Here is a 15935-nt window from a genome sequence, read left to right as displayed (position 1 = left end):
CACCAATTGTCAAGACTTAGTTTATGATAAATAATTCAGTCTTTTTCTGACTTTGATATTATATTTTATTGAACAAACTCTTCTAACTGTTCCGCTTGGCGGTTCGCTTCTGTCTGAACATTTGCACACGTACACACGTCAGGCATTTATTTATTTTACTTCTTTTGTTCTCATACCTTCATTCAGGTCATACATATCACGCATAGTTCATGCTGTGTTTCAGTCATCGATTATACACACTTTCTCAACAGTCGTACCACTCACTCAGTGGTTACAATAAACCATTCATACAACTATTTAGTTACACTCCGCTACATTACTCCCCTTTCAGTAACTCAGTTACGATACAAGTTACCTTACAATTTAACAATATTTTCTTTGATCATTTAAAACGTGGTTCAGGTAGTGGGAAACCAACATAGGGTGAACCATGGCCACAAATCTCACGTCTTATATCCATCACGACATCCATTATTTGCTCCACTAAAATGCGTACAAGCCTGATCTCATTATGCACATCTTCAAGAGGTAATGATGCTTGTTCGGGAGCATTTGGTAACGCTCCTTCCTTCAAATCAGAGTTGTTTTTTGGACCTTTCATCTTACTAGTAACTTTTCGACCTAAGAATCACAGCACAAGCCAACAATTTTAAGTTTATCCAAATTGTTTTACATTCTATGACGATTAAAGGCTCACCAGCTTCGTCGATTTCCACTACGATACGGGGTCACCAATTGTCAAGACTTAGTTTATGATAAATAATTCAGTCTTTTTCTGACTTTGATATTATATTTTATTGAACAAACTCTTCTAACTGTTCCGCTTGGTGGTTCGCTTCTGTCTGAACATTTGCACACGTACACACGTCAGGCATTTATTTATTTTACTTCTTTTGTTCTCATACCTTCCTTCAGGTCATACATATCACGCATAGTTCATGCTGTGTTTCAGTCATCGATTATACACACTTTCTCAACAGTCGTACCACTCACTCAGTGGTTACAATAAACCATTCATACAACTATTTAGTTACACTCCGCTACATTACTCCCCTTTCAGTAACTCAGTTACGATACAAGTTACCTTACAATTTAACAATATTTTCTTTGATCATTTAAAACGTGGTTCAGGTAGTGGGAAACCAACATAGGGTGAACCATGGCCACAAATCTCACGTCTTATATCCATCACGACATCCATTATTTGCTCCACTAAAATGCGTACAAGCCTGATCTCATTATGCACATCTTCAAGAGGTAATGATGCTTGTTCGGGAGCATTTGGTAACGCTCCTTCCTTCAAATCAGAGTTGTTTTTTGGACCTTTCATCTTACTAGTAACTTTTCGACCTAAGAATCACAGCACAAGCCAACAATTTTAAGTTTATCCAAATTGTTTTACATTCTATGACGATTAAAGGCTCACCAGCTTCGTCGATTTCCACTACGATACGGGGTCACCAATTGTCAAGACTTAGTTTATGATAAATAATTCAGTCTTTTTCTGACTTTGATATTATATTTTATTGAACAAACTCTTCTAACTGTTCCGCTTGGCGGTTCGCTTCTGTCTGAACATTTGCACACGTACACACGTCAGGCATTTATTTATTTTACTTCTTTTGTTCTCATACCTTCATTCAGGTCATACATATCACGCATAGTTCATGCTGTGTTTCAGTCATCGATTATACACACTTTCTCAACAGTCGTACCACTCACTCAGTGGTTACAATAAACCATTCATACAACTATTTAGTTACACTCCGCTACATTACTCCCCTTTCAGTAACTCAGTTACGATACAAGTTACCTTACAATTTAACAATATTTTCTTTGATCATTTAAAACGTGGTTCAGGTAGTGGGAAACCAACATAGGGTGAACCATGGCCACAAATCTCACGTCTTATATCCATCACGACATCCATTATTTGCTCCACTAAAATGCGTACAAGCCTGATCTCATTATGCACATCTTCAAGAGGTAATGATGCTTGTTCGGGAGCATTTGGTAACGCTCCTTCCTTCAAATCAGAGTTGTTTTTTGGACCTTTCATCTTACTAGTAACTTTTCGACCTAAGAATCACAGCACAAGCCAACAATTTTAAGTTTATCCAAATTGTTTTACATTCTATGACGATTAAAGGCTCACCAGCTTCGTCGATTTCCACTACGATACGGGGTCACCAATTGTCAAGACTTAGTTTATGATAAATAATTCAGTCTTTTTCTGACTTTGATATTATATTTTATTGAACAAACTCTTCTAACTGTTCCGCTTGGCGGTTCGCTTCTGTCTGAACATTTGCACACGTACACACGTCAGGCATTTATTTATTTTACTTCTTTTGTTCTCATACCTTCATTCAGGTCATACATATCACGCATAGTTCATGCTGTGTTTCAGTCATCGATTATACACACTTTCTCAACAGTCGTACCACTCACTCAGTGGTTACAATAAACCATTCATACAACTATTTAGTTACACTCCGCTACATTACTCCCCTTTCAGTAACTCAGTTACGATACAAGTTACCTTACAATTTAACAATATTTTCTTTGATCATTTAAAACGTGGTTCAGGTAGTGGGAAACCAACATAGGGTGAACCATGGCCACAAATCTCACGTCTTATATCCATCACGACATCCATTATTTGCTCCACTAAAATGCGTACAAGCCTGATCTCATTATGCACATCTTCAAGAGGTAATGATGCTTGTTCGGGAGCATTTGGTAACGCTCCTTCCTTCAAATCAGAGTTGTTTTTTGGACCTTTCATCTTACTAGTAACTTTTCGACCTAAGAATCACAGCACAAGCCAACAATTTTAAGTTTATCCAAATTGTTTTACATTCTATGACGATTAAAGGCTCACCAGCTTCGTCGATTTCCACTACGATACGGGGTCACCAATTGTCAAGACTTAGTTTATGATAAATAATTCAGTCTTTTTCTGACTTTGATATTATATTTTATTGAACAAACTCTTCTAACTGTTCCGCTTGGCGGTTCGCTTCTGTCTGAACATTTGCACACGTACACACGTCAGGCATTTATTTATTTTACTTCTTTTGTTCTCATACCTTCATTCAGGTCATACATATCACGCATAGTTCATGCTGTGTTTCAGTCATCGATTATACACACTTTCTCAACAGTCGTACCACTCACTCAGTGGTTACAATAAACCATTCATACAACTATTTAGTTACACTCCGCTACATTACTCCCCTTTCAGTAACTCAGTTACGATACAAGTTACCTTACAATTTAACAATATTTTCTTTGATCATTTAAAACGTGGTTCAGGTAGTGGGAAACCAACATAGGGTGAACCATGGCCACAAATCTCACGTCTTATATCCATCACGACATCCATTATTTGCTCCACTAAAATGCGTACAAGCCTGATCTCATTATGCACATCTTCAAGAGGTAATGATGCTTGTTCGGGAGCATTTGGTAACGCTCCTTCCTTCAAATCAGAGTTGTTTTTTGGACCTTTCATCTTACTAGTAACTTTTCGACCTAAGAATCACAGCACAAGCCAACAATTTTAAGTTTATCCAAATTGTTTTACATTCTATGACGATTAAAGGCTCACCAGCTTCGTCGATTTCCACTACGATACGGGGTCACCAATTGTCAAGACTTAGTTTATGATAAATAATTCAGTCTTTTTCTGACTTTGATATTATATTTTATTGAACAAACTCTTCTAACTGTTCCGCTTGGTGGTTCGCTTCTGTCTGAACATTTGCACACGTACACACGTCAGGCATTTATTTATTTTACTTCTTTTGTTCTCATACCTTCATTCAGGTCATACATATCACGCATAGTTCATGCTGTGTTTCAGTCATCGATTATACACACTTTCTCAACAGTCGTACCACTCACTCAGTGGTTACAATAAACCATTCATACAACTATTTAGTTACACTCCGCTACATTACTCCCCTTTCAGTAACTCAGTTACGATACAAGTTACCTTACAATTTAACAATATTTTCTTTGATCATTTAAAACGTGGTTCAGGTAGTGGGAAACCAACATAGGGTGAACCATGGCCACAAATCTCACGTCTTATATCCATCACGACATCCATTATTTGCTCCACTAAAATGCGTACAAGCCTGATCTCATTATGCACATCTTCAAGAGGTAATGATGCTTGTTCGGGAGCATTTGGTAACGCTCCTTCCTTCAAATCAGAGTTGTTTTTTGGACCTTTCATCTTACTAGTAACTTTTCGACCTAAGAATCACAGCACAAGCCAACAATTTTAAGTTTATCCAAATTGTTTTACATTCTATGACGATTAAAGGCTCACCAGCTTCGTCGATTTCCACTACGATACGGGGTCACCAATTGTCAAGACTTAGTTTATGATAAATAATTCAGTCTTTTTCTGACTTTGATATTATATTTTATTGAACAAACTCTTCTAACTGTTCCGCTTGGCGGTTCGCTTCTGTCTGAACATTTGCACACGTACACACGTCAGGCATTTATTTATTTTACTTCTTTTGTTCTCATACCTTCCTTCAGGTCATACATATCACGCATAGTTCATGCTGTGTTTCAGTCATCGATTATACACACTTTCTCAACAGTCGTACTCAATATTTACAATAAACCATTCACACAACTATTTACACTCCGCTACATATCGAACATATCGCTTATATCGTACATCGAATTTATTAAATATATCGAATATATCGTATAGCAAATATATTGTTTATCAATTATATTGTATATTGAATATATCAAATACAGAATATATTGTTTATCGAATATATTGCTTATCGAATATATTGTTTATCGAATACATTGTTTATCGAATATATTGTATATCGAATATATTGTATATTGAATATATCAAATATAGACTATATTGTATACAATATTCAATATATCGAATATCGAATATATTGTATATTGAATATATCAAATATACAATATATTTTATATTGAATATATCAAATATACAATATATTTTATGTTGAATACATCAAATATCGAATATACATATACATAGAATACACCGAATGTATTGTATATAGAACATAGCGAACATATTGTATATTATAATCTGTAATTTTCGCCAAAAACGAAAGTCATATTCGTACCTAAAAGCTCAGGGAACTGGTCGACTCGAAAGTCTTACGTTTCAAAGTTTTGGGTAATAATATTGCAAGCTCTCGAACAAACGAAATACATTTCATATGTATGTATTTCATATCATAAAGTGTCATTTGCCATGACAATGTTGTACAGCAGGCCTTGAAAGTATTTTTCCTGCATGCACATTAGAATTTTTAAAAAGTGTCGCACATCTTTTGTTTCAGCAATGAGTCCAACCTTGGGAATGCACCCGGGAATGGCGCCTCACTTGCAACAACTGCAGGCCCATCTCCTGAGGAGTGCTGCTGCCGCGGCGTTGCTACCCCATGCTCATCCTTTGCAACCTCCTGCACCTCCTCCGCCACCCCCTCATCCACACCCCCATGCCCATGGATTGTCACCCCATTCACAGCTCTACCCCGGTGTACCGCCTCATTCCACTGCTTCTGCGACTTTGGGACCACATGGAGGACTGCCACCGAAATCTGAGGTGAGTCGAATTTTTATCACGTCACTCTTCACCCTTTGAAGACGAGCTTTAATATTTAAAGTGGGGTTAGGTCCGCTCATAGTGCGACCGACCTGCCCCCTTTACGAGGGCGAGCTTTCGATTGCAACCTCTGGAATTTGTCGAAAAGTTGTGCTGGAAAATTCGTAGCAAATCAAGAGCAAATTGTTGAATGAGTCCATACAGCTATACTCTAATTATGTACAGGGGCGTACATCGAGGTAAATCCGGGAAATGTCGTCCAGAATCGACTAATGGAATAGACATTTGAACTTATGCAAATTACACTTCTTCAGAATTTTACGAACACTGAAGGGAACAGTGTTGGGCAAGCCGCGTAGCGTCGGCAGCTTAGGCTATGATAATTATCGCGCGTCGTCGGTTCGCGCGATACGCGATGATTATGCGTGGGTATGTAAATACGTTGGTGGCGCGCGACTCGCATGATACGCGACACCGCGTCGCAGAGGCGTACAAGTGTTTGTCCGATTGTTATTGCGAATAGGGCCGAGTTCGGTAGCTCGTTATCGGTTCATTGAGAGCGGGCCGAGCGTTCTTTCGCAGCTTTCGCGCCCCTCGTCTCCTCTCCTCGAGACTTCTCAGCTTCATCATCCGCGCGCAGCACGTGAGAGGAGATGGGAGAGAAAAGGGAGAAAGAGAAAAAGATTGGGTTACCCTCGCATGGTCCTCGGGTTACAAGCAATCTCGCACACATTATTTCGCCAGATTCCACCCCCATCCCTCCACCTGACATCGTTCTTCATTTTTTTCTTTGCTTCTCTTCCCACTTCCTCTCTCCTCTTTCTTTCCTTCTTCCTTCAACTCGCTCGCCCCCTTCTTCTCTTCTTCGTATCTTTCTTTTTTCTCCTCTTTTCTCAACGTCGTTCTTAATCTTGTTTCCCTCCGTCTGCTTCTCTCTCTCTCTCTCTCTCTCTCTCTCTCTCTCTCTCTCTCTCTTTGTTTTCCCCTTTCTCTTCTTCTTGATCCAGGGCGATGGCTTCTCTGCTCTGATTTATTTAGATCCGCCGCAGCATTTTCATTCTCCGCGATACGAATGCGCCACGGACCCTGTAAAGTCCAGCAAACGCACGCTGTAAAGTCCGCCCGCTGATTGCATTCGCCTGCATTTCGATGGTTGTTGTCGCCGGCCTCTCTCGATCCAAGATCCTGTACACGCCGGCTCGTTCCCAACGGTGATCGATCGATTTATGGGGCTACGGAATCGAGCGGTTTACCCGGAGAACACCGCGCGCACGGCTTAGATCAGGTTCAGTCGTATCGGGCTCGGGTCTCCGGGAAATTATAGCGTTGTCGTTGCTGGCTTCGGTGGATTAGGTACCTCTGAGAATGCCCTTGCCGCTGTAGTTCCTTGCCGTGTAATAACAACAAGTCGGACTCGCGATGAAGACCTCGAACAGAGTCTACCAAATGTTATTCAGATTGAAACGAATCTACGAAATTTTCTAACGAAATTACACATCATTTCAAGGCACGAAGCTGATCTTCAAGGATTTACCTTCAATCTTTATTTAGATATTCAATTTTATTTTTAAATCATGGTTATTTCATTGTCGATCAGTGTGAATGTCGAGCATCCTTTTTATATGAGTGGAGAAGCAACAATTCGAAATTTTCTAACGAAATTATACATCATTTCAAGGCACGAAGCTGTTCTTCAAGGATTTACCTTCAATCTTTATTTAGATATTCAATTTTAGTTTTAAATCATGGTTATTTCATTGTCGATCAGTGTGAATGTCGAGCATCCTTTTTATAGGAGTGGAGAAGCAACATATTGACGATAACGTTATGTGATGTTTGATCGAAATGTATAATACAGATCTTGTAAGCGAAGAACGCGGACGATCCAAAAATTCAATTTCTATCGTAATGCAATCAAGGGACTTGTGATTCATTGACTAATTTCTTATATTTCGTGAAGATTATGTTTGCTCAACGTTACTGCCCAGTAAACAATTTGCTCTTGATTTGGTATGAATGAGGCACCAAACTTCCGCACAGAGCTGGGGAAAATAGTATTTTAAATAGTAAACAGTAAATAATCCGATTTATTTTACAGTATCTGTACAACTTTGAAAATAAAATATTTTATTTGATGCAGGAACTTGTTGAAAATAAAATATTTCGTTTGATGCAGTAATTTTTGAAGAATAGTATTTTATTTGAAGAATATATTGAAAATATTTGTATTTTGTCTTTATTTTCAATTTTAAATATTATTACTGAAAATAGGTGTAGATTGTTAAAATAGAAATATTTCATTTTCGAAATTGTATATCTTATTTAAAAATCTAAAATATTAAATAGTATTTCAAATATTTTTTTCGCCAAATAATGCCCACCTCTGCTTCCGCAGTAGTCTCGGTATTTGGCGTCTGGTTCTTGTCAGCAGATTTATAGCAAATAAGGACGGAACCTGTTTCAAGCATGTCTTGGCACCAAAATGACCGCCTTCTGCTCGCAAATTATGATTGCAAACATTTGGTCTTAATCTGCTCAAACAGATTTAGCTGATTGTGTGTTAACAATCGGACATTTCATATGCGACAACCTAATAGTACCAGATCTGATTCGGGCAAAAAAAGTTACTCCATTTTGAAGGACGTATAGAGACCTTGACTGACCGTGTACGAATTCAATGTAAACCCAGATCGGTCGTAGATAAAATAATCTCGCTTGCGTTTACGACGAAATTGTTTGGGAGTACACTCGCGGCGAATGTTTTCCTCAGCTTGGTGGCGATGCTGCCTTGTCTTTGGCCCAGCGAGGCGGTCATCAAATAAGATCAAAATACCGAGACGGACGGTACCGAGCCGCGTGTTCCTCGTTTGTCAAGTCTCGCCACCCGCAGTCTCACAATCAGTTTCGCCCCCAGCGCACGAACGCGGGCCCATGAACACGATCTAAGCGGAAATATTCCGAGTTATGTCTATATCAGTCTGTGCTCGCCTCCGGAGGGCAAACGGTTCGTCGGCCGATCGATCGATCTATCGATGAAATCGGCGCACTGCCCTATACGGCCTGCGATAATTGCTTGATCGCGTGTCAAGAAGCGGGTTTGATCGGCGCGCACTGTGACGAGACTAAAGTAAACAATCTAACGTTTAAAACTCGCTACATATTTATTACATCTTCGCCGATTAAGTACCAAACGATTATGTGTGACAAGCTTTATGCATTCTCGCCCACTCAAAAGTATGTGTACAGATTTTTGTGAAATATTATTGAATGGGCGTCTAGTAGAACGGAATGAAATTTACAGGAAGAGGTAAAAATAATTTGTTGCTTAATGTAGCACTGAAACAATCTATTTTCTTTTAATATTTGTGTGTGAGAAAAAATACGGATGAAACACAATTTTGAATTTCGCGTTGTTTCTCTAAGAATTACATTTTCCTAAAGATTCATCAAATTACTTCCGTATTATAAAAATTTCCGAGTTATTAAATGCATTTTTCTTTTTAATATCAACAGTTTAAGGGCTCGTTCAGACACGACGGAAATCGCGCGGACCTTGTTTACATTGGCGTAAATGTATAATAACTCTACAGGAATTGTCAAACAGAAATTCGATGGGATAAGTACGGTTAGAAGATATTCTAAACATCCGCGCGGCTGCCGCCTCTGAACCGCAGGAAATCAAATCCGCGCTGTTTCCGCGCGATTTCAATCTTCATATTGAGCTAAAACTTTGTCCCTCTCCTGTATGTCCACGCGGTTACCGCCTCATCCTGAACGACTGTCAATTTTGACGCGGTTCAAATCGCGCAGTCGAAAACGCGCGGATTCCGCCGTGTCCGAACGGGCCCTTAAAGTTTCTTGTTAAGACTTGATCCTGAAAATGGTAATATCCATCGATTGTCTGTTCGCAGAGCGCAGAATCGTGCAGGAAAGCTTCGGAGTCGTCGACCAGGTCGGTCACAGCGGAGGCTGACACATCTTCGAGGAGAGCCTCTGCCAAGGTGAAGAGAGAACCAGCGACCACAACCACGAATTCGACGACCACCACTGCTCCACCGACCCATCCTCAGGGACTTAGTCCGAGCGAGGATCTTCGGGACGAACCCGGTGACTTCATCGAGACTAATTGCCATTGGCGGGACTGTGGCCTCGAATTTCCAACTCAGGTGAGTCAGGCTGCGACAAAAATGAGCACGTGGAGCACTAGGAACACTAAAACCGGTTAAACTTGACCAAACTTTTCACTCTTTTCTATATAATCCTGTAGACTTTGTTGAGAAAACGTCGAAAATCCAAGTTGTAACCTTAGGAATCGACTAGTTCAAAAGTTACGCTTGTTTAAAGTTCAGCGATTTACACCGTTCTGCACACGGAAGACCGCAGCCATGTTGGCATGTCGATAATGTAGAGCGGCTAACTTTGAGATGCTCCGGGATTTTATTTTTCTCACAGAATTTTTGCAAAACAGTTGTAATAGTTGAATGGTTAAGACATTAATATGTTTCTTTCATTTTTCCAGGACGATCTCGTGAAGCATATCAACAACGATCACATCCACGCGAACAAAAAGAGCTTCGTTTGCGGCTGGGAAGAATGCTCGAGGGAAGAAAAGCCTTTCAAAGCTCAGTATATGTTGGTGGTGCACATGAGAAGACACACTGGTGAAAAGCCCCATAAGTGTACTGTAAGTATCCAGAATATTAAACAGACATTTTATTCTCCAACAAATGAAACTAATGTTCTCATGTCTGGTTCCAGTTTGAAGGCTGTTTCAAAGCTTATTCGCGATTGGAGAACCTGAAGACGCACCTGAGGTCTCACACCGGGGAAAAGCCCTACACCTGCGAGTACCCTGGATGCAGCAAGGCGTTCAGCAATGCTAGTGATCGTGCCAAGCATCAAAATAGGACTCACTCCAACGAGGTAAGTCGTAAACCTTGTCCAGCTTTTTGTACGAAACTGTTCTCGAAAGATTAACGTTCCCGTTGAACATTTCAGAAACCTTACGTCTGCAAGGCGCCAGGCTGCACGAAAAGGTATACGGACCCGTCGTCTTTGAGGAAACACGTTAAAACGGTGCACGGTCCAGAGTTCTACGCCAACAAGAAGCACAAAGGTGGTGGCGGAGATGGCGGAGGAAGCGACGAAGCTGGCGCAGGTGGAAACAGTCCCAGCAGAAGCGAGGATCTCCATCCGAAAACACCCAGCTTGTCGAGCCCCAGCGTCAAATCCGAAAGCGAAGCTAACAGTCCGCCGAGCATGATGCAACAACAGGGTAGTCCGTTGATGGGTGGCTGCAACGACGAAGTTGCTGGAGCCAGTGCATTGACGGCCGAGGGTGTTGCACTCGCCGAGGAACCTTGGAACGAGGAACCCGATGACCTGGACATTGCTGATTTGCCGGTTGCCCTCCGTGCTATGGTGAGCTTCGAATTTACAGAAATTGTTCTCGTCTCAAGCTAATGAAGGCTGCCTTATCCCTTCATCACTAGAACTGCTGGCTTTTGTTTTACAATTTAGTTAGTTACTTCAGATTTACAACTGATCGAATAACGTGACAAACAATTATGTTCAGGTTGGCGGAATGGAGTCGCAGCAGCAGCAACAGGCCCCAGCGCCCGCATCAAGGAACCGTCTAAAAGGAAGACTGCAGGCCAAGGGTATGCCGAGTCTGCCTGTCGTGTCCGGATTGAGGGGAACCCGCGGACCTCAGGGTAACATCGGCGACCTGAACAGAAGGATCACCGACCTAAAAATGGAGAGCGGTGGTCCTGCACGTCAGACGAACTTGTCGGACCTCCAGCTCAGGCTACAGCCTTTGAACGAGCCAAGAAGAGATAGCAACACCACCGTGAGCACATACTACGGCAGCATGAAGTCCACGGACTTCGGCAGCCGAAGAAGTAGTCAAGCCAGCGGTGTCAGCGCCGTCCGAATGACTCACGTTGGCCCAGGAAGCTTCTACGATCCCATCAGTCCGGGCACGTCGAGGAGAAGCAGCCAGTTGAGCACCACTTCCGGTAGAATGAACGCTCCCAGCCACCTCCAAGGGCCCTATTCGACGAGCAATCTTGTCGTTCAGACGCAGAACATGTCTCTGCAGGTAATTCGAGTACTTCCTGAAGTGTGCTATTCATTTCTATATTGTATATTCTGCGTGCAGTGTGGTATACATTCGACTCGATCAATTTCCAGGGCCTTCATGGAGTAACAGGAGAGTGGATCGGTCCAACCAGTCATTGCACGCAACCTTCTGGTGACCGTCGCATGTCGGAGCCAGCCAGAGGACAGCAAACTCAAAGAAACTCGCCGGTCGTACCGCCCAGACCTAGATCTGCCCAGTTCCCGGAGCGTCATCCCAATCAAGAAGTGATTTTGGACGAAGTCGGGGAGGGCGAGATGGTGGAGAACAAGTTGGTCATTCCGGACGAGATGATGCAATACTTGAACCAGGTAAACTTATACTAAAGTAACAATTTACAACTGTTGCAATATCTATGTATTTACTAAAACTCTCTTAACGAATAATACATTTATACAGTATACAAGAGAATTGAATGTTGTCTTCGTTTCAGGTTCAGACAACCGGTAGCCAGATCAGTTATCGCGGCAGTCCCCTCCCGGTCTGTCAATCGCCAGTGTGCAGCAATCCGATGCACTGTCAGCGCCAGGCCCAGCCCACTTGCAACTACAACCAGTCTCACCAGCAACACTGTTACGGCCAGCAATCATCAGCGCAATCGACTTGCACCAATTACCAGAATACCTCTCCATCGCCGTACAACCAGTGCCCCAGTTCAAGACCCGCTCCACCCAATTCGCAATACTGTCCTGCACCGAGCTACCCGTCGCAGCCGAACGGCCAAGTTCTTAGTCCAGCAGTGGGTCAAGTGATGTCACCCGGATCTCATTACGCTCCCAGTCATATCAGCGATCAGCCTCTAACGTCGCCAGCGGCCGGTGCTCTGGCGCCTCAACACGCTCCGCAGAATCTCCCTCAGAACTCTGCTCAGCTGACCAGAAACTGCCCACAGAATCACGTCCACCACGGTTACTATCCTGGCTACGGGTGCCAGGGTCAGATGAACGCGAGCTGCCCTGGAAATCCCAACAGCCACATGAACCACCATACGAGTCCATCCTGCGCTCCGCCGAATCACGGCACTATAACCTCGCAGCAGTGTGCTCAGATGCGATCAGCAGCCAACTGTCCGCAAATGACGGTCCACTGTAACCAACAGACTGTCATGCACAATCAGCCTGGCGTGAACCATCCTAACTCGCAATGCGGACAGACCAACCAGTGCACCAGACCAGTGATGACACCGAACGGTCAGGTATCCAACCTGCACTCCAACCAGCAAACTACGGTCCCGAATCAGTGTCCTCAAATGGCGAGTCCCTGCTCCCAGCTGAGCGTGAGCAACCAAACGAAACAAGTAGCGAACATGACCGGACTTCAAGGCTGCCAACAGCAAGCCCCATCGCAGCCAGTGTCCCCTTGCATGCAGATGACCAATTGCTCCCACTCGAACGGCTCCCATCGATCAACCGTGGACAACACTATGCTCAAGAGAATGTCTCCACAACTGTGCACCGGCCAGCAGAATAACTGCAGAATGCAACAGCAAACTTGCAATTGCCAGGCTCGAACCAACACCCCTACCCACCAACAATACACTTGCAGCTGCCAGTGGAATTATGGCGATCACTGCTACCACGATCATCCTGGCGCCACTATCCCCGAAATCCAGTGCAGGGACATCAGCCAATCGCAACAGGGAACCCCCATGAAACCTCCTCTGGGGATGAGACAGGATTCTTATAGGAGGACATTGGAGTACGTGCAACAGTGTAGAAACTGGTCCGAGAACGCGAGCACTCACGAAACCAATGTCTCCAGCTCAACTCATCCGATGTCGTTACCACAACCACTGCCTACTAGCGCCAACATGGTGGTCAACGACATGTCCTCCTCCCTCAGCTCGTTGCTTGAGGAGAACAGATACTTGCAGATGATACAGTAAACGCTAAAAGCCTACATATTTTTATACTATTATTCTTTTGGCTAAGCGGTCTTGTGGGGGTGTGCAGAACCTTAGAAAAAATTGTAAATCTGTTTAAAGTTTCGGTAAATATTGACGAAAGGGCACCAATGTTGTCAAGGTCAACATTCTGAACAAGTTTTTATTTCAGTGAAAGCTTGTAGGAGGATCAAGTGTACTTGTAATCTAAAGTTGACGAAAGTTTTTTACAATTATCTCCGAAACTAAGACTTGCGATTGTTCGGAATGTTGACCTTCACAACATATGTGAAGGTCCCCTTTTGTCAACATTTACCAAAGTTTCGCATCTGTAGATTAGTATGGTAGGTCGTTTTGAAAATTAAAGAAGTGACGAATTCTTGTAATATGTTCTGCACATTATTTTTTATCAAATTTAGTAACAATGTAGCAGACGATCTTTTGGATATCTTAGTTCGTTCGAAGATTTGTAAATGTTCAAGAGAGAGTTTGTATTCGACAAGCCGCCATTTCTTTATTTTTCAAAACAATCAGAAAATTGTACACTTATTTATTTAGGCATCGAAGGTCGCGCACCCTCTTAAACGGAATCTACCGAAGAGAATTGATCGAGCTATCTACACTTTTGTATTTTTGATAAATATTGTATTTTCTATGGTAATGTTAAGGGCCCAATGTAACTGTAACCGTGACTTAAATTAATTTAGCGGAATTATAGATTGTGACCTCACATGGATGATATTCTCGGTGATTAATCGTAATCGAAGTGATACCGTGTTGTGCGAAACAACTCGAACGTGTTATCGATGTTAACGCTGTGTCGTTTAGAAAGTTTAACGTTTGTAGAAAAATTGAAGGAGCTCCGAGGTGCCTTACAGCGAAATTTAACTAGAGATTTTTCAGTCGACATTTCTAAAAATTCATATGTTAAATTTTGAAGATCTTTATCGTCGCAGCGAACGGGTAACATCATTGTATTGAAGATTCCGAAATATTTTTGTAAGACGATTTACTTGTAGATAGATCTTTGTACCGTATTTTTGTACAACCAGTCCTTCTCACGCGTGCCAACGTAGTTAAGTACTTCTCGTATCATCGTAAGTCTGCCACTTTTGTTAGCGTAGCGACGAATGATGTGCTGCATGTGCATTGTGATACGGAGAAGAGAGACGATGTTTCTTTAACGATAGGAAGCCACAACGAATGAGAATAACCGATCAAAAAGGTAACATTGATGGCCAATACTAGGATACGAAGTCTGTAGATAAATCTTATTTTAATAGGTCGTTAGCAGTTACGGACAGCGTGCATGATAATGGTAGACAATCACTTTGCGGAGTGCGTGCGCGTGTGTCAGTGTGTGTTTGTTAGATCGAGTGTCTTTCATCATTGTAAAAAAATAAATTTAATGATAGCTGCGAGCAACGTTAGTCGACACGTTAGGTGTAAACTAATCGACCCTTCTTATCTACTTTAAAAAGATACTCGCGCCTTTCGCGAGAATGCGTATGTTGAAGAAGACTTAGCGTACCTAAAGCTGTTTTTGTTACACACACGATTTTGTACGAATTTTATTAATCTATGATACCGACGTCTTGTGAATAGTATACATATCTATCGTATACATATAGTTATAGAAACTCATCGAGCGTTCGATTGCGCGGACGGGAGGTGCATGACGAGAAAGTTTTACACTCTAAAGATTGTTAATTATTTTAAAATAAATCATATCGATCCCATCAACAAGAAACATTTCGTCTCGATATTTAACCATGCTACCCTGGAACCAGAGGTGAACAATATTTGGCGAAATAAATACTGTTTAATAATTTAGGTTAGGTTATTAGCTGTTAAAAGACATTAACGAACAAGTTTTAGATCATGGTGGTGAAAAATATTTCTGCTAAAGTGAAAAGAAAAACTGTATCTGGTATCCAATCGGTGGACATCTGTAAAAAAAACTTGCCGCAAAATTGTCTACATATATCAAAGAAAATTGCTGTTAAAGTTGTTTTGCACATCAACACCCACTCTCGTCGAGAAGAGAGGAAAAGTTTGAAACAAACCATATGTCGCAAACAAATAATCGTTAAAATATAAGCTGTCAAAATTGTTGCAAACTTTGATTGTGTGGAGGGGTTACAAGATAATCTTTCTGATTGACACTACAACAAAATATTGTGGGATTAGTCGTTTAACAAAATCATAGTGATGTTTATTGAATCTTTCTGTGCATAGAGAAATTAGTAGGTACAATCGTAGAAGGTACAAAACAGGAACGG

General features: G+C 41.8%; 1 protein-coding gene across 3 annotated transcripts in view; it reads left to right on the top strand.

Annotated features, from left to right (window-relative positions):
• The window catches only part of Ci (transcriptional activator cubitus interruptus), a 171074-nt gene extending 155232 nt beyond the window's left edge, over window positions 1-15842 (top strand). For all 3 annotated transcript variants that reach the window (XM_076432619.1, XM_076432620.1, XM_076432621.1), the window contains 8 exons: window positions 5364-5629; window positions 9541-9795; window positions 10149-10313; window positions 10388-10552; window positions 10628-11050; window positions 11205-11732; window positions 11825-12082; window positions 12205-15842. In XM_076432619.1, the coding sequence (XP_076288734.1) occupies window positions 5364-5629; window positions 9541-9795; window positions 10149-10313; window positions 10388-10552; window positions 10628-11050; window positions 11205-11732; window positions 11825-12082; window positions 12205-13656 (3512 nt within the window). In that variant the 3' untranslated portion in view covers window positions 13657-15842. The remainder of the gene's footprint in view (window positions 1-5363; window positions 5630-9540; window positions 9796-10148; window positions 10314-10387; window positions 10553-10627; window positions 11051-11204; window positions 11733-11824; window positions 12083-12204) is intronic.
• The last annotated feature ends 93 nt before the right edge of the window (window positions 15843-15935 follow it).

The sequence above is a fragment of the Lasioglossum baleicum genome, chromosome 10 (genome assembly GCF_051020765.1).
Source record: "Lasioglossum baleicum chromosome 10, iyLasBale1, whole genome shotgun sequence".
NCBI lineage: Eukaryota > Metazoa > Arthropoda > Insecta > Hymenoptera > Halictidae > Lasioglossum > Lasioglossum baleicum.
This window is presented reverse-complemented; position numbering and strand designations above follow the sequence as displayed.